At 37.6% G+C, this 26,923-nt stretch overlaps 1 protein-coding gene across 6 annotated transcripts in view; it reads left to right on the top strand.

Moving 5' to 3' along the window:
* The window catches only part of STXBP5L (syntaxin binding protein 5L), a 416,226-nt gene that overhangs the window by 383,162 nt on the left and 6,141 nt on the right, over positions 1-26,923 (top strand). For all 6 annotated transcript variants that reach the window (XM_082624250.1, XM_082624249.1, XM_082624248.1 and 3 more), the window contains 6 exons: positions 2,833-3,003; positions 5,216-5,455; positions 16,982-17,342; positions 22,188-22,353; positions 24,823-24,934; positions 26,700-26,920. In XM_082624250.1, coding sequence (XP_082480376.1) covers positions 2,833-3,003; positions 5,216-5,455; positions 16,982-17,342; positions 22,188-22,353; positions 24,823-24,934; positions 26,700-26,920 — 1,271 coding nt within the window. The remainder of the gene's footprint in view (positions 1-2,832; positions 3,004-5,215; positions 5,456-16,981; positions 17,343-22,187; positions 22,354-24,822; positions 24,935-26,699; positions 26,921-26,923) is intronic.

The following is a 26,923-nucleotide window of genomic DNA, read 5'->3' as shown; positions in this document are numbered from 1 at the left end:
ATATATACCACAGTGTACCTAAAAGTTTATGCTGAATTGTAAAGGAGAGCTGGTTTCCAATTTTTATTGATAACTTAAACTATACTGAATAATTTTATCAATAGAGGTTTTTATTTCTCTTTTGTATTTAGCATTATTTCTTTATCATAAATTTCCAGAATGACTGTGTCCGGGCTATAACCAAATTTCTTTATAAGTGTTTTGTATCTATTCATATCTATCTTGGATATTTACTGTGGTTTAAAAAAAATTAAAGCAAATTAACTTCCATATATTTAAAACTTTTTAGCAACAACAAAAAAAATCCTTTAAGTTAATCAGCCCTACTGAAAACAGAAGAATATGGCCAAAAACTCTGGGCTACCCATGTATAGTAATGTCAGCCAGACTTCATGAGTCAATCATGAGAAGCTGGGGAAAATGCGGCCATACAGTGGGTACGGGGAAAAAAAGACCAGCATATTGAGTAATCTAATAATTGATACTGCCCTATTATGAGCTCAAATGAAACAATATTCACATGAAACAGACACCAAAAGATGGTAATAGATAGGCAGGGACCTTGGTTAGCAAGTCCAGAGTCCTGGCTAAGTGAACAAATTTTACTGTTCTCAGAGCTCTGCTATAAACTTTTGTACCTAGATAAGAGGGCGTGAAGAGGACTGTAATCCATCCCACATTACTCTGGATAAGGCCTAGAACAAGGCTTTACACCTGTGGAAGGGGCAACTTTTCCTAACTGGTATGCCCAGAGGGGGGCAATTTGTACCCCCAAAGTAGTCACTCTAAGTCTTTGTTACTGGCAGCTATTGCCCTCAGTGTTCTTCCTATTTATAAGACTATATTTGTTAGTGAAGGAGGGCTAGAGCTCTTGACTTCTGCTTCCCCCTAGCTAACTCATCGTGTCATATTTGTGCCTTTCCATTCAGGAAATCTGATTTCAGAGATCTATGTTAATATGGAAGATGACTGGTCCCAAAGGGCTTGGATCTCAATGTACATTATACAAGCTACTCCTAAACCCTACTAAATATGCCATCAAAATTGCTACTCCTTACCAAATATTTTAGCTGACCCTGTGGCCTAGTTTTTAAGCATACAGACATTAAGTGAGAAAAATCTGGATTAGAATCCTGCCTCCATGAATACTACTTATGTAATATTAGATGATTTTCTGAGCCCATTTTTCTGACCTTCATTTTCCTCATCTGCAAAAATCAGGATAATAAAGCACCTACCTTGCACAGTTGTTGTGAAGATTAAATGAATAATGTGTATAAAATACCTAGCATTTAAGTATTCAATAAATGTTAACTCATTTTTAAAAAATACTAAAACAGGGCTTCCCTGGTGGTGCAGTGGTTGAGGGTCCGCCTGCTGATGCAGGGGACAGGGGTTCATGCCTCAGTCCTGGAAGATCCCACATGCCACGGAGTGGCTGGGCCCGTGAGCCATGGCCGCTGAGCCTGCGCGTCCAGAGCCTGTGCGTCCGGAGCCTGTGCTCTGCCAACGGGAGAGGCCACAACAGTGAGAGGCCCGCATACCGAAAAAAAAAAAATAGTAAAACACACTAGAGCATTTAAATACTGAAACCTAATTCTCATCTTTGCACTAGCTGCAAGGGGATCCAGGGAATGTATAATTTTAAGTTTTCAAATTGTTCAATACTGAAAGGCTATAATGGAGTGGACACTGAGTGCCAGTTCCCCATGTCCAATATGGACATTAAACATGATTCTTCTCTATTTATTGTCCTTTGAGTAACCAAAGAAGCACATTTTAAAATGCATTCTGAATATTGTAGAACTATGAGATTATGTTTCAGATACTGTGTTAGCATTAAGGACATTTTAGTGCAATTATTTCCAAGTTTTTCAATTACACCAGAACTGAGCTAAACTCACAGGCTCTAAATAAACAGTACTATTTTGTCTTAGACCTGAGCAGTTTTAATACTCTGGAACAAGAATGACAGTAATAATTAATTTTTGTTCAGAGTTTCCCACATACCAGGAAGTATTCTGGCATGTGACATGTGCTATCACAAAAAATCCCTGAGCTAGATAATAATAGTCCCAATTTACAGAAGAAACTAAAATGTGAAGTCTTCAATAATTTGTAGAACTAGTAGGTGGTAGAACTGGGATTTGAGCTCAGGCAGTCTGGCTGTAGAGTCAATATTCTTATGTACCATTCTCAACTTTACAGTAAAATTCTTCCATTCTATATTTTAAACTCTAAGCACTTGGAAGTTTTTCCAAAATTTATATAAACAGGTATATCTTTAAATTATGCAAAAGAGGGCTTCCCTGGTGGCGCAGTGGTTGAGAGTCCGCCTGCCGATGCAGGGGACATGGGTTCGTGCCCCGGTCCGGGAAGATCCCACATGCCATGGAGTGGCTGGGCCCGTGAGCCATGGCCGCTGAGCCTGCGCGTCCGGAGCCTGTGCTCCGCAGCGGGAGAGGCCACAATAGTGAGAGGCCCGCGTACCAAAATAAAAAAAAAAAAAATTATGCAAAAGAAAGTCTAATACTATAACCTATTTTGTATTGCTATTAAATGGCAGAATACATAATGAGGACATAGAATAAATTTTAAACTATGTTAACTAGTCAAACTTTAAAAACGAATCTTATATTTAATAAATATGAAAAATTTGGCTAAATACTTTGGCAAAATTGAAATTGTGACTAAATACTAAAATAGCAAGGACAGCCATCTTTATATGTTTTGAAAAAAGGAATTCTCTTCATTTATTAATCTACACACTTAGATTCCTTTGTATTAAGATTTAATTATGATATTTATGCTGCCTTCTTCCTCTTGGTACAGATCATGTAAATGGACACTGCACAAGTCCAACTTCTCAGAGTTGCAGTTCTGGAAAACGTCTTTCCAGTGCTGATATTTCAAAAGTAAATCGCTGGGGTCCTGGAAGACCACCATTTCGAAAAGCACAGTCAGCTGCTTGCATGGAGATTTCTTTGCCAGTTACAACAGAAGGTAGGTTAAACATACAAATTTTTGTGGATACAATTAAAATTTGACATACCACAGTAACAGGAGCTGGAGGATAAGGGATGGTGGTCAGGTGTGAAAGATCTTAAAAACTATGGTCAACTAGACAATGAGCAGCTGAGAACCTGGTCGACCTGTGGCCATGACTCCAAATCCATTCCTCACTACACCTCTTTCATCTCTAAAACCAGAATGGCTGTTTATGGGTAGGCTTTCACCTCCTCTGTACAAAGTGAGACCTATGCCTTAATCTGCACTCCCAGTTTCTTTCCTTCTCAATGGTAAGCCTCTTAGTGTCTCTATCTGTAGATAGTTATTTAATGTCTTATAACCTTAGTTTCCTCAACTGTTAAGTGAATGTGACCAAGAAAAAGGGAAGACATTAAATTCTAAAGTTTGCAATCTCATCTTCATATGTTTGAAAAAGGGAGGATTATTTGCTTACTTATGGAATTACTGTTAGGGGCAGGGAGTAAAGTACAAGAGCCAGAAGGCCTAAAATTAAGACACACACACACACACACACACAAAAGGGAGTCTTGTAACTGCTGCTATTGTCTTGCTGATAAAAAGCTTTGGGACTAGAAATAGGAAAAAGTAATCTTAGGAATGTGCTATGGTAATTCTATGCTATAAAGTAATTCACCATTACCACCCCTCAAAAAACTTGGTAGTAATGATCTATATTATTCTTCAAATTTTTAAAATAAAAATTTTAGGGACTTCCCTGGTGGTCCAGTGGTTAAGGCTCTGCACTTCCACTGGAGGGAGTGTGGGTTCGATCCCTGGTTGGGGAACTAAGATCCCACATGCCATGCGGCTTGGCCAAGTAAAAAAAGAAAACTTTTAGTTTTTTACTTTAACGCTATGCCATACTAAATTTGGTCCAGATGATCTTCTCTCACATGTGTCTATGAATAGCAACCTAGAACCATTAGCTAGGAATGTTAAAATGGAAGCAAAATGTAAAGGTTATAAAGGAAGTAGTACTTTTAATCACTGGATTGAATTGGGAATTTTGAGTTTTAGACATTTCTGCCTCTAACTTGTTGATTCTGGGAAAATTACTTAACTCTATGTCTCTGTCTCCAAATCTGTAAAATATATAGATTATATCCAAGCTCCCTCTCAGATCTAAATTCTATTACAAACAATTATTTGTATAAACTTGCTGAGGGATAGAAGGGGGAAATTAGGAATATTATATTTTGGTTTGTAGAAAAAGGGATAGTCTGGGGAACTTATATTTGGTTTTATTGTACATTATTTTATTTATATATTATCTCTTTTTATAAAAGTGAGTCACACTTACACCTATCAAAAAGGAAAGGAGAGGGAAGGCAGTAGAAAGAGGAATGAGGAACTTGAACTCTGGAGTGATTATATGAACAATACAACCTTCCTAATATTTACCTGAGGTGGTGAGTTTCTGCTTGTTGGAGTGTACACATGTGTAAGAGTTGATGAGCAGGAGAACCTGAAACCACCTTGTTTCCTTTAAGTGGGCTGAAGCCCTCTCAGAAAGATTATCGGTGGGGTGGCATTGTCTACAACTCTGTATTTGGCCCTAGGCAAAGCCAAGACTGTATTTGGATTCAAGGTAGGCAGCTTGTAACTACTTCAGGGAGATAACATTTGCTCTTTAGTCTTGGTGTAAATATAAATAGTTTAATTTTTACAATTTTAATTACTCCAAATATAACAAAATCAGAGGAATGTATTTACCACAGAACATTTGTGACCCTTCAGGTAAGTAGCCACAATGTTATCAGTAAGTGGGAATTGTCAAGAAATCATTAGAAGTACTTCCAACAATTGAGAGATAGGAGGGAAGCATAATTAAAACTGCCCCAGAAATTCTTGTAACCTTAACTATTTAGACTAAACATCTTTTTTTTTCTAGATTAGAGAATTTCAACTAACTTGTGAGGTGAGGTAGGGAGAAAAACACAGTGGACTGGAACTCTGGAGACTCAAGGTCTAGTCCCAGCTCTGCCTAAGTTTATGATTTACACTTCTGGACTTGTCTCTTCATCTTCAAAATAGCTGGTGAACTGGATAAACTGCCTTCCAGATCAGTTAACAATGAATCAAATTCTACTTCACCCCCATAATTTTGGTTTTCACATACTAAGTTTGACTTTACTTGTTCTGGAAACACACTAAAACTAAATTTTTGTTTTTTAAATTTCCATAGAAAGTCGAGAAAATTCCTATAATCGCTCTAGAAGCTCTAGCATCTCCAGTATTGACAAAGATTCTAAAGAAGCGATTACAGCACTATACTTCATGGAGTCCTTTGTTCGGAAAAATGACTCTACTATCTCCCCTTGTTTGTTTGTTGGAACTAGTCTGGGAATGGTGTTAATCATCTCCCTAAACCTACCTTCAGCAGATGAACAAAGATTTACAGAGCCAGTCATGGTATTGCCAAGTGGTAAGAGGTTTTATTCATTCCTTCATTGCTACTTTTTCAAATTTAAATATATGGTATTTTAAAACATTTGATTTGTATTGATCTGGAGCAAAGATTTAAGTATTCTGTATAATAGGAACTATTAAGAATTTTATAAATCATATACTATCCCAAGTATTGCAGCTTACTTGCAGGGTGAAATAGTCAACCATTTCTATGGTAATAAATTGTGGAACTCCCAACCTAAACAATGCCTTGGGAAATAAGTTTCTGAAAAGCATTTAGGAAAGCCTTAAAGCGAAAGTTTTAAATTTTTAATGAATTGAAGCATTTCTCCAAAGTTCCATGCCAGATCAGAGCCTAGGAGTGTTTTACATCATCCTTAAAGAACTCAGATGATTAAGTTGGAAGCAGTCTGACTTGAGGTGGCTTTCTGAATTCTTTGATAATCTGCCCATCTTGTTTTGAAGTCATGCCACACAGTTCCTTCCCTTTTTATCCTAGTACCTAGAGAATTTGACCCACGTTATGAGTATTGTTGCTAAAGTATATGTTGTATTCTCTTCCTACTTGACTTGTCTTTTTCCTTTTGAAGAGCTGTGTGATTCCTTCTGTTATTCCTTTGAGTATTTTAAAATTTATTCTTATCAATAGTTTTTTCATATATAGAAAAGAGAGTAAAAGTTATCTAAAAAACATTTCTTAAGTAAAAATAATTTTATTAATACATAGGATAAGGGATTTTATTTTAAAAGAACACATATATGGCATGGTAAGTTAGATAGAGTCTGTTTTCTTTGTTAACTGGTATGCTAAATTCATATAGATGGATTGTAACTTACTGTAGGTAGAACAGTCAGCTCTCTACTAGTGAGGCAAATTCAGATAAACATATTGTATTTTTGTGTGTGTGTATGGCTTAAAAAACGGAAGTTTATTTTCTCACACTTCTGGAGGCCCAAGATTAAGGTGTTGGCAGGGCTGGTTTCTTCTGAGGCTTCTCTACTTGGCTTGCAGTTGGCCACCCTCTCACCATATTCTCACGTGGCTGTCCCTCTGTGTGCTTGTACCCCTGGTGTCTCCCCATGTTTCCTAATCTCTTCTTAGAAAGGCATTCGACAGTTTGGATGAGGGCCCACCCTATCAGCCTCATTTTAACTTAATCACCTCTTTAAAGGCTCTGTCTCAAATATGGTCACATTCTGAGGCGATGGAGTTTAGGCCTTCAACATATGAATTTGGCATGGCTGGGAGACAAAATGCAGCCCATAACATGCACTGTATTTTAAAAGTTAATCTGTTAGGATCACTATATTTTAATTGTAAACAATTTCACAATAAGAAAATATCTTTTATTATAGTTCTAATATTAAGGAAATATGTATAATTCTCTTATACTGGTTGAGAGAGAGCCAGATCAGTATGGTCAAAATGAATTTTTAAGTATTAATTCAATCCATTATTTAGCTCAATAAATTTTTATACAGATTGGATACCTAATATGTGCCATGTATTCTTCACAAATTTAAAGGTAAAAATCAAACTCCTGTATACACAAGTTTACAACTGTAAGTGAAAGACCGTTTTCTAGTAAGAGATTTTCTAACGAATGAGGTTTTCTATGCCACAAGCATAGAAATAAACAAGTGTCTGGAACTAATTTAATGGATCTCTCAGTACTGTAAGAAAGTTCTTCAACATTCTTAGCAAATAGACTTAGACTTAAAATGATGGCAGAATACAAAATAAGTATAGATTTAACTTAATATTCTGGCATCTGGTTCATAAATATTTGCGTACTTTCCTTATCCATTTAAAGAGAGATAATGAGAAGCTATCTTCTCCAAGTTTCTATGTCAGTATTCCATTCTTTCAAGATGTTAGTTAATATATCAGTATCACTTCATCAGTTGTAACGAATGTACCACACTAATACAAGATGTTAATAACAGGAAAGGACAAAGGGGGCATATGGGAACTCTCTGTACTATCTGCTCAATTTTCTGTAAACCTAAGATTGTTCTAAAAAAATTAAGTCTATTAAGCAGTACCTATAAGGGAGGAAACTATGAGTCTAGGTTCAGATCTGTTTTATAATTAACCACTGAAAGAGAAATAGCCTAATTGGAAGCCATAATTTATGACAATAAAAAGAAAAAAGGAAGGTGGAGTTTCATAAGAAAATACAGAGGGACTTCCCTGGTGGTCCAGTGGTTAAGAATCCATCTTGCAATGCAGGAGACACTGGTTCAATCCCTGGTCAGGGAACTAAGATCCCACGTGCTGCAGGCAACTAAGCCTGCGTGCCACAACTGCTGAGCCCATGTGCCACAACTAGAGAGCCCGAGTGCCACAACTATAGAGCCCACGTGCTCTGGAGCCTGTGCACCACAACTAGAGAGAGAAGCCAGCATGCCCACGCACTGCAACAAGATCCCGGGTGCCACAACTAAGACCCAACGCAGCAGTCAATCAATCAATACATACATACTACAACAAGAAAGGGTTGCAAGTGGAATAGTCTGACAGAATTAAAAAAAAGAAAGAAAAAGAAAAAATATAGAGATGACAGAAAGCCAATTCAAATTTAAAGTAGAAAACTTGTCCCCTCTTCCTCACATCTCACTTCCTGACTCCTTCTTCACCTTCTTTCCAGTATCTACGCTCCTCTAGTCTCCACTGTTCCACTAGTCCCTGCCCTATCCGTACTGCTCTAGATTATGGGAACCATTTTTAAAGGTTTGGAATCGGAGGCATTTCCCTCTTCTGTTGCCAGTGCTAAAGTGGGTGACATGTTCTCAGGCTCTGAAGGCATTTTTCCCATCAAAACGTTGTTAAATTACCTTTTATCAGTTGGCCTAGCAAAATTTATCTGAGTCTAGCAATTTCCTCATAGTTGAATACAATCTATTTTGAAATTTATTCATCCATTCATTCAACATACGTTTCCCAAGCTCATACTAATTAATTAGTCACTGGGGATACAGTGGTGATCAGGACACAGAATGATCTTTATTCCCAGATTATCTGTAGCGAAGAACAAAAGTAAACAGAAAATTACAATCAGGAAAGTAAAGAATACTGCGCAGCATGGGGAGGGGGGTGTTGGGGAAGACCTCTCTAACACAGCAGCCATCTGAAATGGGACCGGTTTGGAAGGGAGCTGTGCACAGTACTGATGTTTAAGAGTAATTTAAAGCAGCATGAGTGAAAACCTAGAGGTAAAGAAAGCATGGCACAGCCAAAGCCTAGAGATAGAATGGTGCTAGTTGAGGCTGGAAAAGCAGGCAGGGGAAGATTAGAGGGCCTTAAAACCATGTTAAGGAGCTGGAAAAGACTTCCTAGATCTGTGGGTTTTTTGTTTGTACAAAAAAAAAATTGTGACGTGGTATGCTTTTTTATCTCAAACGCTGGTGCTTAAATTTTCTAATTGTAAAAAAATCCAAATACAGAGGAAGATAAATGAAAATTCTGCCACCAGCAAACATTCCCCCTTCTCTGTCTCATCTCCCCCTCCACACTTCTGCCCCTAGAAATTTTACTCTCCAACAGTAATTCTTTGAGAAATTTGCTGAGATTCTAATTTTAAAGCCACTTTATTGAAGTATGATTGACATACAAAAAGCTGTACATATTTAACATAAACACCTTGATGAGTTTGGAGACAAGTAAACATCAATGAAACCATGACCAAAATCTATGCCATAAACTTATTTATAACCTCCAAAAGTTTCCTACCCCTCTAATTTTTTCAGACTCACTTCAAATTTTATTTCATTTCTACGTAACGCTTTGTGCTACCAGCTACAAATTATTCTGTAATTACCAATCCTGTCACATGAAGTGCCTATCACTGCTTTGTAAAAAAAAATTATTTTCATGCCTCATGATCAAACTAGAGATTTAAACTCATGATTAAACGAAAGATTTTCCATAATAAATTCATTCTCTTTACCCCCGAACTATTTCTTCTTGCTCTTCTCCCCATTTCTGTTAATAGTGCCATGATACTACCTAGATGACTTCCATCACTTCCATTTCTTTTCTGATCCCTTTTACTTACTGCCTCTGTACTGGTCTTATTACAATATTGTCTTCATCACCTAATTTCTATACACCATATTCTCTGATACCTTTCACTTACCCATAGAAGCAATTTCTTGAAAATCTTGGAAATCAGTGATCTCTGTAAGCTCAGCTTTGTTCTACCTTTCTAATCTGATTTCCTGCTACTTCCCAGCACCAGCTCTCTGGTCCAACCAGTCTTATTTCCTCACTTCCCTTTTCTCTTTGCTACCTGTCAATCATCTATCATTGGTGGATATCATATGAACTTTTATGTTTGTTGCCAAAATTTTGGAATACCTGTATCAAGTTTGTTGGGAGCTGTAAGATTTGGAAGAATTTTCTACAGACTAGCTCTTGGATCCAGACATTTCAAATTTCAAATCTTGTTTCTTCTACATTATCTATATATTTCTAATATTGACATAATATATAACTTGTAATATGATCTTCAGCCCTGCACTTCCATGTCAGATTAATGCTGAGTTGCATCAGGGTGATGGGAGTTTTCCTAGGAGCCATTCCTATACCTAGAAGGCTTTCAATAACCGAGACATGGTAGTGATCGTGAATCACGTACATAAGTCTACTAAATTCTAGATGTACCCGCATCTTAATTTCCTCTTGTCCAGATTCCTGAAATGCCTATTCACTACAGTGTCACTTAACTGGAAGAAAATTACAGTGGAAAGAGAAAGGAGTTTAACTTGATTGTGGTTAAAATCTTTTAGTTTCACAAACTTAAAACCCATGAACACGTGCCTCACTTAAAGAAGGGCTGATAAAGAAAAATTAAAAATGTAAGAGATAAAGATTTGTGTAGATGGACTTACCTCATTTTCTCTAGATTTTCCTTTTTGTATACTAAGGATATGATTTTAACTTAATTCAGTTTTTTATTACATATTGTCTAAGCTTAGATATATTTGTTTACATATTATCTAAACTTAGATATATTTGTTTGCATATCATCTAAGCTTAGATATATTTGTTTTCATATGCAAAAGTATATCAGAGATGATCTTCTTGCCTTTATTCTTTTTCTTACAGCATTCTTGTGTTGTCCTTTGCCTGCTGACAAGAAATATCTCCTAGACTTACCCTCTACTCTAGACTTTTCCCAGCCCACTCCCTATGTCAGACTTACTTGCTAGCATTTAATTCCTTTAAAATCCAGCTCTCTGATGAAGAACAATTAACTTATGCAAATGTATAGATGAGTGAATGTGTGTGCTATCTCACAGATATAATATGAAACTAGTTAATAGGTTTTGTCTGGAGATCAAATAAGAAGGATGTAGTTTTTAATCTTAAGTCTAAACCTTGATGAGAAATTTCACTCTATGCAAGTATTTAGTTAGGGCCTTTCCATATAAGATGTGTATATTTCAAACATATTTGTGAAATTCATGCATTATATCTTAAAAACTAATACAATAAGAATATAGTTCAAGCATAATGATTGTATTTGACTGAAGTATAATCACAGCTTAATACAGGAAAACAAACATATACACTCCACTTATAGGTAGCAGCTCTATTGTTTACAATTCTTATTACTAGTTGTATTGAATGTGTTTGTAGCAATTCTGTTTTCCCCAAAGTAGATATACTGTCACTTGAAACTGCTGAATAAAGCATGGAATCTGTCTAAGCCCTTAATAGCTAGACACATGGGAAGCTATTAAGATTTTTAGATATTTTAAATTCATTGAATTAAAAAAGCAAAATTCTCTACAGGTACTATCAAAAAACAAATGAAATTTCACATACCCTTTTGTCACATGCTACTGTCATGAATTCAAATTCTTGCCACACTCCCTTCTTTTATGGAGAGATTAAAAGAATGTACTTCTTTGGGAAAATCCAATGATCTAGATATATAGTTCTTAATATAGTAGGATAACCTAGAAGAAATGGATAAACTCCTAGAAACATATAACCGACCAAGACTGAATCATGAAGAAATAGAAAGGCTCAACAGACCTGTAACTAATAAGATTTAATCAGTAATCAAAAATCTCTCAACAAAGAAAAGCCCACTTCTCTTTTTAATTTAATTTCACATTAATTTATCTTGATTGTCTTGACAACAAATTCTCATCAATGATACGGAAATTTGAACTAAAGCACTAAATCACTGAATTTTAGAGTGAGAAAACACCTAAAGATTATCCATCCCAGTAGCCATCACTTTAGTCTGTATCAGAATCACTTGGAGGGTTTGTTACAACCATTCTCCGAGTTTCGAATTCAGTAGGTCTGGGGTGGTGTCTGAGAATTTGTTTTTAAACAAGCCGCAGGTGATAATAGTACAAATGCAATTTTGCATGCTGGGATAGAGAAAACAATGTTCTTTCCTTCTGTATAGGGAAAAAGCCAGTCCTTTCTCCTTCCGTGTTTCTCCTGTGCGTTTCCTTTACTTTCACACGACTACCACACTCACAACACTTCTGACACCAAATGAGTGGAGGTTTTCTCCACAAACAAGCATGTCTCTGAGACACCAGCTGGGTGTTCCACAATTTAACTCAATTCGGACACTATCTACATGGAGATAGATAGAACTACATAGAACTTACACAGGGTAAGTTCTCAGTCCAATGAGACTGTGCCCTCCCCCTCTTTCAGACGCCAATCCCAAGTCACCTGTTCTGACCTGAGGTTTCCACAACCTCCTCCTCGGGTTCAATTAATTTGCTACAGCAGCTCACAGAAATAAAAAAAAACTGTTTACTTACTGCTTAGCAGTTTCCTATAAAAGGATGTAGCTGAACATCCGATGGAAGAGATGCCTAGGGCAAGGAATGTAGGATGGGACGTGGAGCTTCCATGCCTTCTCCAAGAGCTCTCTCCCACAGCTCTGCCTGCTCAACCCGGAAGCTCTCCAAACCCCCGCCTTTTGGGTTTTTAATGGAGGTTTCCTTACACAGGTGTGATTAATTAAACCATTGCCCATTGGTGATTGAACTCAATCTCCTGCTTCTTTCTTCGCCCCATAAGTAGGGGGGTGGGGCTGAAAGTGCTAACCCTCTAATCTCCTGGTTGGTTCCCCTGGCAAGAAGCCCCTATCCTTAGGTGAGGCTCCCAAATCACCTCATTAACAAAATGAAAGACACCTGTGTTGCTCTTGTCAGGAAATTCCAAGGATTTTAGAGCACTGTGCCAGAAACAGGAATAAAGACCAAATAGAGGGCTTCCCTGGTGGCGCAGTGGTTGAGAGTCTGCCTGCCGATGCAGGGGACACAGGTTCGTGCCCCAGTCCGGGAGGATCCCACATGCCACGGAGCGGCTGAGCCCGTGAGCCATGGCCACTGAGCCTGCACGTCTGGAGCCTGTGCTCCGCAACGGGAGAGGCCACAGTGGTGAGAGGCCCGCATACCGCAAAAAAAAAAAAAAGACCAAATAGATATTTATCATAAATCATAACATCATACATACATAATATGGTTAATCAGAATCCTGGTTAAATTTAGTTCTACCTACTTTATTTCTGTATCTGTGTAGCTGAATATGGCTGGAGAATATATAACCAGACTAAAAAGTCTCATTTTGAAGTAAATCATCATTAACCTCAAGTGGGTTCCTGTGCTGCTGGGTAGTCTTCTGTCCACCCTCTTGAACAATAATTACATATTTTCTCCACTCTCCTCAGAGCTCCCATACCTCCTCCACTGTTTTCAATCTCAGCTAATGACCATGTGTCCTCTTTCACTGAGAAAACTGAAATGATCAGATAAGAACTTCAGCAGCTGCCACCACCATGTCTACCAACCTGTCTGTATCTCCATGGAGTCTACCTTTTCTCCTGTTGTGACTAAACTGTAAGCTCCTGACTTGGTGAATGTCTCCAGTTGTACACTAGATTCCACTCCCTTTCACCTACACAAGAAAGTGAATCCAGCAATTTTTCCTGTTTCCTTTATATAATTATAATAAATATTCATCTTTTTACTAGATCAGCATACAAACATGCTGTTATTTCTCCCATTAAAAGAGAAAAACCCTCCTTGAACCTATTCTCCTACAATGCCCCATTTCACTTCTTTTTCTTTAGTGCAAAATTCCTTGAAATAGTTATGTTATATTCACTATTTCCAGTTTTATTCTCCCATTCTCTCTTGAGTGCATTCTAATCAAACTTCCTCCCACACCAATCAACAAAAAGCGCTATATGACCTCACTGCTAAATCCAATGGTCAATTCTCAAGTCACATCTTACCTGACACATCAGCAACATATTGCAGTTTACCATTTTCCCTACCTTATAACATTGCACTTTTTGCTTAGATTCCAGGATACTTTATTTACCTAGTTTTCTTCCACCTTTATAGCCATTCTTTTTCAGTCCCCTTTGCTCGCTCCTCTACATTTCACTGGACTTAAAACACCGGCATGCTCAAAGACAGACTCCTTGAACCTTTTGTTTTCTATTTATATTCAAGCCCTACATGAAATCAGCCAGCCTCATTACCTTAAATGCCTGTTGTAATCTAATGGGTCATATATTTATATTTATATTTATAGTCTGGCCTATCCCCAAATTCCTGACATAGGTATCCAGTTATATGTATATGACATACACTTGGATGTCTAATAAGTATCTCAAACTTACATCCCAAACTGAGTTCCTAATATTCCTTTCCTTTCTCCCACAGTCTTTCCCATATCTATTAATGGCAAGTCCATCCTTCCAGTTTCTCAGCTCAAAAGCATTAGAATCAATCTTTTTTCTTTTTTTTTTTTTTTTTTTTTGGCGGTACACGGGCCTCTCACTGTTGTGGCCTCTCCCGTTGCGGAGCACAGGCTCCGGACGCGCAGGCTTAGCGGCCACGGCTCACGGGCCCAGCCACTCCACGGCATGTGGGATCTTCCCTGACCGGGGCACGAACCCACGTCCCCTGCATTGGCAGGAGGACTCTCAACCACTGCACCACCAAGGAAGCCCCCTAGAATCAATCTTGACCACTGTATCTCTTTCACACTCTAACTCCAACTTATTGGCATATTCTGTTGGCTTGACCTTTGTAATATATTCAGATTCTGACCATTTCTCACCCTTTATACTATTACCACCTGGTTTGAGCAAGCCTGTATCCACTTCTCACCTGAATTATTGTACTAACCTTTTAACTGCTCTCCTTTCTTCCAACCTTGACTCCCTTTAGGATATACCCAGCACAAAGAGTGATCCTGTTAAATGGAAATTAGATTATATTACTCTATTCTCAAAATCTTCCCATCTTATACCAAGTAAAAGTCTGTCTTTACTGTGTCCTACAAGAACCTACATGATTTAGCTCTGTATTATCTCTGATCTCATCTCCTATAAGTCTGCCCGTAACTGCTCTAGAAGGTCAAGATCTGTGAATAGTTTGAGATTTTACTTTACTTGCAAGCTAATAAATTTAAGTTGCCAGTTTCATGGGTGCTGATAGAAGACATGAGACTCTTGGATCAGAGATAAAGGATAATCACAGTAGCCAGAATATTTTGTGGTTTCCTGAGCCTTAATTCCACAGTACAATGCAAAGAAGCCTCCTCTTCTGTATAAATCTGCTCAGGCTGCCTTAACAAAATACCACAAACTGGGTGACTTCAACAACAGAATTTTATTTTCTCGCACTTCTAGAGACTGGAAGTCTCAAATCAACATACCAGCAGTGTTGGTATCTGGTGAGAGCGCTCTCCCTGAGTTGCAGACAGCTGCCTTCTCACTGTGTACTCATGTGACCTTTCCTATGTGTAGGGGAGGGGAGGGGAGGGGGGGAGAGAGATTGAGAGGGAGAGAGAGAAAGAAAGAGCTAGGTCTCTGGGTGTCTCTTCTTATAAGGACACCAGTTCTATCAGATCAGGGCCCTACCCTTATGACCTCCTTTAACCTTAAATATTCCCATAGAGGGCCCATCTCCAAATATCAGTACATTCACACTGGGGGAGGGGGGAGGGCTTTAATATATGAATTTGGGGAGGGGAAATGAACAAACATTAGTCCTTAACATCTTCTACTCTTTAAAATTTAATCACACCCTTTTCTAAGAATTTCTATCCCCTTTTCTGCTTTATTTTTTCCTTAGTACTTATTGCTATCTAATCTCATATATATACTTATTGTATATATTGTCTGTATCATAGAAAGTAAGTTCTGTGAAGGTAGGGATTTTTATCTGTTTTATTCACTATTTTATTCCCTTGTGCCTAAAACAGAACCTAGAACACATAGTAAACCCTCAATAAGTATTTGTTGATTGAATGAATTAAGATTTTAGTGGGGAAGACTGGTAACTTGGAAAGCTGGAGTAAGGTACACTTCTAGCCAGTAAGACCTCTTTTAGGAGGAAAATCCTCATTAATTGTCTGGTGAATTATTTACTGTAGACCAAATTGTTAATATATTACTATAGAAGTCCTTAAATTTAAGCTTCCTTTGTAATGTGTATTTCTGAAATAGTAGAGGCTATAGTTTGGACTTACTGAGCTTTTTTAAAAAAATCATGTTACATCATCTAAACATGTTATTTTTAATTTTAAATACTTTATAAAGTACTTTCTAAATGGAATGTATTTTTATAACACCCTTCCTAAGTCTCTGGTACATGTACACTCCTGAGGTTTATCAGCCTGGGATAACTTTCTTACTCTCTCTACATGATGTCAAAGGAGAAAGGAAAGAAAAGGCTGCTAGGGCGCTGCTTAGGGGAGAATCTGGAAATGTCCAAAGGTCAGTCTACCCCAAGTTACTTCTTAAGCCTCATAGTATCTTGTCTCTGGGACTGGTAAAAATCACCCATAGGTAATAATCTTGCATGGATATTCAACCTTGGAGATTCCAGGTGAGTAAACCATTTTTCTGTATAAAAGATGCATAAGCCTGCCTAAACACCAAAGCTAGTTTGAATTTTTTTAATACAATCAAAATTGCTAGCATGAACTCTAGATATTTAAATTTCATGAAATATTCTGAGTGTTCATTTTCAGAAGAAAAATAGCATTTGACAGTGAATGAGTCTATAAAATAAAGAAGTGGAATCAGTTGACTTTTTTTTCAGCTGGTTATTCAATAAATAAAAATTATAAATTTTCTAAAATTTGCTCTTTAAAAAAGTATTTTAATGAACACTATATAGTATAATGAAAGGATACTGGATTAGGAATTAGGAAACCTGAGTTCTAGTCCAGGCTCAGCCACTAACTTGCTATGTGACCTGGCCCAAGTCTCATCATCTTTCTGGGTCTCTGTTTTCTCATTAATATAATGAGGGATTAGACAAGTTGATGTCTTAGACTCCTTTTAGACCCCACCTTTTATGATTCCAAGTTATTGCAACTGATGAACTCACAAATTTACTGATTTATATATAATACTGCAATATTATGACACTATAGATATGAATTATCATAATATAAAACATTTATCGCCCATAGATGAATAGCAGCTGTTTTAGAATTTCATGTGCCAGTGATATGAAATTGTTTTTATAGGTACATTCCTCTCATTGAAAGGAGCTGTCCTAACATTCTCCTGTATGGACCGAACTGGCAGATTAATGCAACCACCATATGAAGTCTGGAGGGATCCAAACAACATAGATGAAAATGAGAAATCTTGGAGAAGAAAGCTGGTCATGAACTGCCCCTCTCCATCCCAAGAAATAGGAGATCATCAGTATACAATAATCTGCTCAGAAAAACAAGCCAAAGTCTTCTCACTGCCTTCTCAGACTTGCCTCTATGTTCATAACATCACCGAGACATCTTTTATACTGCAAGCAGATGTGGTGGTCATGTGTAACAGTGCCTGCTTGGCATGCTTTTGTGCCAATGGGCATATCATGATAATGAGGTACTTGCCTTCTTTATAAATTATCTGGTAATCATAACAGTGCAAACAAGGTACAATTATGAAAAGTATATGTGTAATGTGCAAGATGTTATCAAGAAGCAAACTGAGATCATTGTTTCATTATGTTTGTGAATGTTTTATTGCTCAAAACTTTGAGGAGACTTTGAGTTTTTATTTGTTTTAGTTTGTTTTTTGTTTTTTGTTTTTGCTAAAAATGCTTTGCATTGTGAATGAAATATGTTAATTGACATCAAGGAATCTAAGGAAAGAGTGATTCTCCAGTCATTCACACATTCATTCAACATTTATTGAGCACATGTTATCTCCCAGATGCTATGCTAGGCTCAGGATATATGAAGATGAATAAGCTACAAGGAAAAGAAATGAACTGTTACCTTTACTATGTTTCATAGTACACACAAGAATTTTCCATACAGAATTTAATTTTATCCTTATACCTTCTCTAGGACACAGGAAATTAAAGTGTTATTTGCATCCTCCATTTTACATATGTTAACAAATTTGCCTGAGGTTGCAAGTCTAGGAAAAAGTGAGATCAACACTGAACAGTATACTAAAAGTCATCACTTTATTTTAACCTGCTCTAGCTATGCGTTAAGAAATATACATGCAAAAAAAAAAAAGAAATATACATGGAGGGAGAGCTTGGATGGGCTTTTGAACTGAAGTCCTAACTATATTGAAAGCTAGGTGGAAACAGATGTGAGGGATAATTGAGGGAAATTTGCTGAATGTAAAACCAATTGGTTGTGAAAGGTAATGGAGGCCTTTAAATCTCAGGGTTAGAAAAGAACTTAAAGGTTAAAAAGTTTTATCATGAACTTGGATAATAGTGAGGTCATTAGCAGATAAGAAAGTCAGAATTTAGAAAGACTGATAATGAGAAGTTTGGGAATGAATGCTTGGAATGTGCGGTGCTTATATGCCAGCCTGCAGAAGTTTAGCCAGCAATTTAAGGTCTGGACTCTTAAAAAAAATAGGGATGGAAGAAGATACAGCTCTGGAAATCATTTATGTAAATGCATTAGTGAAAGTTGTAGCAGTGAATGAAATCATCAAAGAAGACAGTATTAAAAAAGCGGAGAAATAGACTGGTCTTAGGACAAAAATTGGCGGGGAGGGGTGCATATGTCTACATTTATGTAGTGGAGAAAAAAGAAACTCCAGCAAAGGAGATTGAGAAGTCATCAGAGAGCTAGGAAAAGGATCAGAGTAGCAGAACTTCATGAAATGAAAACGACAGCAGAGTATCAAAGTAAAGGATAGAAGACTACCAAAAGGATGGTCAAGAGGTGGTCAGAGCAGAAAGGTCAAAGAGCTTGTGTACAAGAAAAAATCCTAGATCTGGCACCTAGATATTAGTGATCTTTGAGAAAGCAAATCTTAGGAGCACGGTGGAGGTAAGACTAAATTTCAAGGGGGCAAGAAGAGGCAGTGGCATAGATTAGGGGTTGACAGACTACAGCCCCAGGTCATAGCTACCCTGCCCTACCCCCAATCTGATATTGTACAGCTTGCAAGCTAAGAATGGTTTTTACATTTTCAAATTGTTGAAAAAAATCAGAGAAGAATATTTCATGATATGTGAAAAGTATATGAGATTCAAATTTTCAATGGCCATAAACAAAGGTTTGGGGAACACAACCACACCCATTTGCTTACATACTGCCCAGAGGGGCTTGTACACAGTAGGGCAGTCGAGTAGTTGCACCGGAGGCCTAAAATATTTACTATCTGGCTCTTTAAAAAAAAGTTTGTCAACCCCTGAGACAGTATTCTTTGGGGAAATTTTGGTAAAAAGAGAGATGAGAGACAGGAAAGTAGTTTGAGGGCGAAACTGGGTGTTCGAGAGTGTTTTTATTGTTTTATTTTATTTAATAGGGGAGACATGAGTAGATTTGTAAGCCAAGAAGTAGTTAATGAAGGAGAAAGTTTTGAAAACATAAAAACAATCATTTATGGCCTGCTTATTCTCTTACATATTTCTTTCTCTCTTTATCTGGTTTCTCTTTCTCAAGCTCTTTTTAGAGATTTCTGAAGGCCATTCCAGTCTTGTTTGAAAATAACGACTTAGCTCCTAGACATGCCTTAGTTTAGAAGGAAAAAAAAATGTGTATATACTCCGCTGAGCTCAAGTTTAGTCACCCAAAAAATGTTACTTCGCAATTGAGTTTTTAGCTTGATAGTGACTACTTACCCTGTTTTTGCAAAATTATAGTATGTCTTCTTTTCTTAAATGGTACATCTGAAAATTAATTTCTACTTAAGTGAATACATGCTACATCTACATTTATGAGGGGAATTTCTTGAGAAATGAAAAGCAAGAGTTTAAAAAGCAACAGGAGGGCCTCCCTGGTGGCGCAGTGGTTGAGAGTCCGCCTGCCGATGCAGGGGATACGGGTTCGTGCCCCGGTCTGGGAGGATCCCATATGCCGCGGAGCGGCTGGGCCCGTGGGCCATGGCCGCTGGGCCTGCGCATCCGGAGCCTGTGCTCCGCAACGGGAGAGGCCACAACAGTGAGAGGCCCGCATACCGCAAAAAGAAAAAAAAAAAAAAAAAAAAAAGCAACAGGAGTCATAGCAATAGGAAAGATAAAATGATCTGTCTCTGCCCTTTGTAAAAGCTGTTTTACATGATAATGACTACTTTAATATTATGTCCTAGTGGAAACTCTTTATGTGTTCATGAGGATCTCAAAAATATTTGAAAAGGAAGTGATTTTGACATGATTTTAGCAATGTGTAAGGTGTGGCTAGGAAACATGTGGCTTGAGTAACTGGAGTCTACAAATTGGCATGCTCCTGACCTTGCTAAGCATATTCCCAGATCTTTCCAGACCCTATCAGAACTTAACTACGGGACTTTCCTGGCAGTCCAGTGGTTAGGACTCCATACTTCCAACGCAGAACTTAACTACACTGAGCCCAATCTCCTCAAGTCCTAGTTTTCAGATAGTTGTTAGGTAGGTATGATTGCTTATGTGCCAACGTACCCAGACCTAGAAAAGAGTAGAGAGAGATGCAAGAGGCTTATCTATGTATAAAGTTCTCAAACTGGGCTGAGAGAGCCATTTTTAGTGGGAACCATCTTTAGTTACCTGACACTGTTTCCTTATAAAAATGTCCTTGCACAGAAAAAAACTGTTGTTTTTTTTTTATTTTTAAGAGTACTTGGGGGCTTCCCTGGTGGCGCAGTGGTTGAGAGTCCGCCTGCCGATGCAGGGGACACGGGTTCGTGCCCCGATCCCGGAAGATCCCACATGCCGCGGAGCGGCTGGGCCCGCGAGCCATGGCCGCGGAGCCTGTGTGTCCGGAGCCTGTGCTCCGCAACGGGAGAGGCCACAGCAGTGAGAGGCCCGCGTACAGCAAAAAAAAAAAAAAAAAAAAAAAGAGTACTTGTTTCCTAGCCCTTAGCAATTGACTTGCTCTTTTCCTTTTCCTACCAAAAGTGATTACACCTGTTGTATTTTGTTGGCTGACTTTTATTATGCTACATAGACAACACAACTTATCAGGAAAGTCCATAGGAACCTCTTCCCCACCACAACCCATTAATCTGAATGAATGGAAGTCTGTTTAACTGGGTTTGTTTTGGATTCATATCCTAAGGATCTTTGTTACTTCAAACGCCATCACATATATTTTTAATATACTTTTTTCATACTAAATCTTTGAAATTCAGTTTATAGTTTACACTTACAGAATATCTCAAATCAGACAAGCCATATATCAACTGCTCAATAGCCACATGTGGCTAGTGGCTACCATATTGGACAGCACAGCGCTAGGACCTCGTGAAAAACTTATTCCTATAGCACAGATTTCAGGTCCCATTTTATATGGTAAGATTCTAGGGCTTAAGTTGTAATTACAAACTACTTTGATAAGAGAAATAAGTACTTTTTTTTTCAAGGTGCTAGTTTTATGAACTGTGTTAATTTAAAATCATTGTGCATACTACAATCAGTAGAATGATTCCAAAGCTTGAGATTTAACTACAAGTTTATTTTTCTCTTTTTGGCATTAGAGATGTGCTTTAAAAGCATTGAGATTGGTTTTCTTTAGTAGTTTGTAAATCTGGCTCTAGTGACAGTATCCAAAAGTACATTTTTATAAATATGTAAGCAGAATCATTTGACTGCAACATTAGGATAAGCATAGAGCCAATCAGTAAGACACTTGAGATGTGGTATTAGCTTGGATGTGCAAATTCTGATCTATTATTTGTAACTAATTCTGTTACAGCCCCCAGCCATGTTTGTTTATTAATCATGTCTTCAGTGCAGGTGCCCTAAGTCATAGGTGATTTTCACTTCCTGTGTATAGAGGAAGTAAAGGAATGGGGAGCAAAGCCACTCCACTCCCAGGCACAGTGAACTAGACCCACTTCATCAGTGTATAACCTCCTCAGACCCAGGAGTTCTGCCTTAAAAAGAGACAATAGACCAAGTATGCAGGCAGCCACTTTCTAGCTGTGGTGTTTCTGCCATAATCAAAGATTATAACTGTACTGTAGGAACCTGTGAAATGCTCCAAAAAGCATTTTGAAATTGCTGGCCACTGCATTTAATCCATCCTTCAAGGGCATTTGCTAAATATCTGTGTGAATTAAGATAGAAGAACTGTGCCCATAATTTTTTGTGAATATGACTTTATGTGAAAGTCTAGTTTACTACCATTGAAAATTCAAGAGGATAAAGAAACAACCGTAAAGTAGCGGTATAAAAAGTACTGTTTTATGTAAGGATCTGCACATTTTATACAAAGAAATTAAAAGCTTCTAACAACTTGAATATGAAATGTGGATTTGTTTTTTTCCATTCAGCCTACCTAGTCTTCGCCCAATGTTGGATGTTAATTATTTGCCACTGACAGACATGAGGATAGCACGGACGTTTTGTTTTACCAATGAAGGACAGGCATTATACCTTGTCTCTCCTACTGAAATTCAGCGGTTAACATACAGCCAAGAGATGTGTGATAATCTACAGGTAGGTCAGACACATTTATGAATAAACATCGGACACAGTTATAAAAAGAGAAAATATTAGAAAGATGTCTAAAAGCTAAAATATTATTGAGCCAGACAATAAATATGCGTGCCCTAGAACATGTTTTGAATATATGTTCATCATTGTGATGCTACCAAGTTCTAGTGTGGTTCCAGATATACATAGAAAAAAATAAGAAAAAACGGGATGTATGAAGAATGTGGAGATCATACATATCAATGGTTGTTTTGTGTGTTTTGCCTATGGAGAATCCTCTGAAAGATTATGAAAATCTTCCTCCAGGGTGGGGAATATGTATGTATACACAAAAATTTTGCATAAAATTCGGGGAGTTAATGAACTTTTTTTAAAGAAATCTTAATTGTGATTAAGAGCCATACAAAATAAATACATATCCTATAGGTTAGAACTGGGCATTTGTCTTTGATCATAGCGGTAAGCAGAACCTAGAAACAAAATAAATATAAAAGCCTATCTAACCTTGGATAAGTAAATGTGGTCACAAAATGTTAAAAGGCATCTTAGGGATTTAATTGGTTTCTCCTTATTTTAGAAATAAGAAAACTAAAACCCATTCATTACAATATAGAGGTTCAGAGTATAAACTCTGAACTATTTAAGTTGCATTTTGCTCACTTATATAACTTTGGCCATTTTACTTAATCTACTACCTTGAAGCACTGCTGTGAGAATTAAGAAAGAATTCATATAAAGCACTGAGCACAGTGCCTGGAACATAATAAGCTTTAAAAATAAATAATAATAAATGTTATTCAACAAATACTTAGAGTTTTTTATATGCCTGGTATTTGGCTGGGCTCTAGGAACACAATCATAAACAAGATACAAGTCCCTACCTGTTAGTGTGGAGGGGGAGATAAGTAAACAGACAACCACAAATGCTGTTATATGGCTGTGCCGGTGCTGGGGAGACATGTGAGAGGGGCACCTAGGTTGATGGAACAAAAGGGAAGGGGTAGTTAGAAGAAGGTTGTGAAGGATGAATAGGAGTTATCCATAGGAATGGATGGCTGGAGATGGAAAAGGTAATAATATTCTTGACTGAGCAGAGGCATGTGACAGCCCCAAGGTTCAGGCAACTTCCAACAAAGTGCTGAGTTGGGAAGTGGAGAGAGTGAAGGGGCGATGCTGGAGAGTTAGTCAAGAACAGAGCTTGGAACACCTTGTAAGCTCCTTAAGGAATCTGGCATTTATCCCCAGGGCAATAGCAAGTCATTGAAAAGGTTTAACAAATTTGTTTATTAAAGCTAATATTCTGGTTGCAGTATGGCAATTAGTTTTGAGGAATTAAGTCTAAAAGTAGGGAGAAAAATTTGGAGGCTTTTTAAAATAATTAAGGCCAAAAATAATAGTGGTTTGAAATAAGGCAGCCAACAGTGAGGAGAGAGAAAAGTTAGCATATTCAATGGCTATAAAGTGTAATGAGTCAGATTGGAAGGTTATTAGATGTAGGAGTGAAGGAAAGGAAGGAATTAATAATTATTCCTGCATTTCTGGGTTGGGGAGCTAAGTAGATGGTGCAGCCATTTCCAAAGAGAAGGGATCCAGAGGAAGAGCACAGGTCTGGGGAGTAGAGGTGAAAGGGGATGATGATGACAGTCATGCTGCAAGTTCACAGACAAACTGATATTAGGTCAAAGGTCTGACTTTGGGTTGAAGTTCCTTCCTCCAAACCAATGGTTCTCAAATTTTGGTCTGCTTTAGAAAGACCAAAGCAAGTTAGAACTTTTTAGGGCAAGTTAAAAGTTAGAAGAAGTTAGAGCAAGTTAAAAATACAGATAACCAGAACACATCTATACAAATTTTGATTTAGTGTGTGTGGAATAAAGCCTGTGCATCTGTGTTTCTAACAAGATATCTCCCCAGTCATTCTAAATCACATCAAATATTAAGAACAATTTTACCTCACCATGCAGTAGCTGCCTACTTTGACTCATTTAAATTATCTTGAGCTATTTCATTATTTTGTACATAATATAAAAATAAACCCAGCCTTTCTCTACACACCACCAAAGGCTTCCCATTTCATAGGGCAGTCCATGCTTGGTTCCAGAAAGGGAACTAGGACAGGAAAGATGCTATGGTAATTGAAAAAGAATCAGAAGTCTAGATTGGCAGTCACTGATCAAGTGTAAATTAATCCTAGGGTGAATATTAGCTTCCCATGCTTTCTAATTGTAGAAGGAAGAAACGGAGAGGGCAGAAAAGTGAAAATTTTAGGATCAGTTCTTGGAGAAGGGAAGGGAAAGGAAGGAGGTGGAGAAAGAAAGGCCAGAGAGAACTGGGAGCAAAGCAAAAATCACCAGGAAAATATATGGAGAACAGACTGCCTTTTCATGACGTGCTCTAACCTGCCACCATGTTATCTTTTGATCTGTTACTTTACTCTTAGTCAGTCTAATGCTATTTTCTTTTGATCTGATATAGGACATGCTAGGAGATTTGTTTACTCCCATAGAGACACCAGAAGCTCAAAACAGAGGCTTTCTCAAAGGACTGTTTGGTGGAAGTGGACAAACATTTGACAGAGAAGAGCTCTGTGAGTAAAAGAAGACCTGTTTCTAGACTAGCGTTTTGCTTCTATACCATGAAAACTATTTGTTTACCAAACATGAATAAAATTGGTCACTTTATATTAGATGCAGTTCTAATAGTACATGCAATTCATAGTACATGCAATTCATACAAAAAATGAGTAAGCTAATAAATGTGTCATTTGCAGGTAGATCATACCTGCAAGGCAGGGTGAAGACATTTGGTTACCAAAATCTGAAAAAATGTTTTTGAATCTGCCTGCCTTTACTTGTAGGAAACAGATTCTTTATTCAGAATTCAAGGTTTACCAATGGTACAGAATAAATTACTTAAAAAAATCTACCTGCAAAACTCTGATGAACAATAATCAAAATGCAGTAGAAAGATACTAGGGAACATTTTCAGAGAGAAATTAAGAATACATTTTCCAGAATATCTCACCCACCATTTGGTCTTACAGATCAAAACTCCTTTTTCTTGAATTTTTAACTATGCAAAAGATCTAGGTGCCTCCATACAATGGAATAGTATTCAGCCATAGAAGGGAATGACGTTTGATACATACTACAACATGGATGAACCTTGAAAACATCATGCTAAATTAAAGAAGGAAGACAAAAACAGCCACATATTGTATGATTCCTTTTATACAAAATGTTCTGAATAGACAAATCCATAGAGACAGAAAGTAAATTAATAGTTGCCAAGGACTGAGGCAAGAAGGAACTAGAAAGGGACTGCTAATGGGTACAGAGTTTTCTTTTTGGAGTGATGAAAATGTTCTAAAATTAGATAGTGGTTGATAGTTGCACAAATCTGTGAATATGCTAAAAACCACTGAATTGTACACTTAAAAAGGGTGAGTTTTGGGAATCCCTTGGCAGTCCAGTGGTTAGGATTTGGAGCTTTCACTGCCGGGGCCAGGAGTTCGATCCCTGTTCTGGGAACCAAGATCCCGCAAGCTGTGTGCAGCATGGCCAAAAATTTAAAAAAAAAAAGGGGGGGGGGTGAATTTTATGATATGTGAATTTTATCTCAATAAGCCTCTTATTTTTTAAAAAATTGATCTAGATTCCATTCCTAATGTTATATCCTTGGGAATTCTCACTAAATTTTTACTAAGATAGCTGTTTTTCAATATTTAAAAGTTACTTCATTAAAATTAAGTGAAACTGCGCTTTGTAAATGATGGGGAAATTTTTAGTCTTTTATAAAGTAATAAAGTTCCTACAAATGTTTATTAATGCCCATCATGCATATACCCCATTCTCTAGTATTTACATACACACACACACACACACAGAGATTTTTGAAAAACGACAACTGAGGCCTACAAAGACTGATAGCAAGATGAATACAGAAGATTGGAATGCCAGCTTGGGCAGAAATTTAAATAAATGATCAGGCCTGAGATTGGAACAGACACTAATATGGGTTAAATATGAGGTCACAATAAAATTGTGAGCATCCCAATTCAGCAATGTCAAGAAATGCAATTATGCCGTATTGTATGGAACACCCCCTCACTCACACACACACACACACACAATAAGGCATATGGTACCAATATCTCTCTCAGTCTCTTTCGTGGGCATTTTTCTTGGGTAAATGCTAACATCTGCAAATACAGATCTATGATAGGAACAAATATGTCTCTTCATGAGAATTATGACAGTAGAATTCAATGTAAGTACTTTGGTGATAAACTTGACTATAATTACTTGAATTACTGACAGAATGTTTTAAATTGCTATGGCTTGAACTCCCAGTTGGGGAAGCTTCAGCAGGAAAAGCATCACGCAGCCTCGCACAGCACATTCCTGGACCAGGTAGTATAGAAGGGATGAAAGGTGCTGCCGGAGGGGTGATGGGAGAGCTGACTCGTGCACGGATCGCACTTGATGAGAGAGGACAGAGGCTAGGAGAGCTGGAAGAGAAAACTGCAGGCATGATGACCAGTGCAGAAGCATTTTCCAAACATGCACATGAGGTA

The sequence above is a fragment of the Mesoplodon mirus genome (assembly GCF_964341445.2).
Source record: "Mesoplodon mirus genome assembly, chromosome: 6".
Taxonomy (NCBI): Eukaryota; Metazoa; Chordata; class Mammalia; order Artiodactyla; family Ziphiidae; genus Mesoplodon; species Mesoplodon mirus.
The sequence above is the reverse complement of the archived record's forward strand: the minus strand, read 5'-3'. Positions and strand labels throughout refer to the sequence as shown.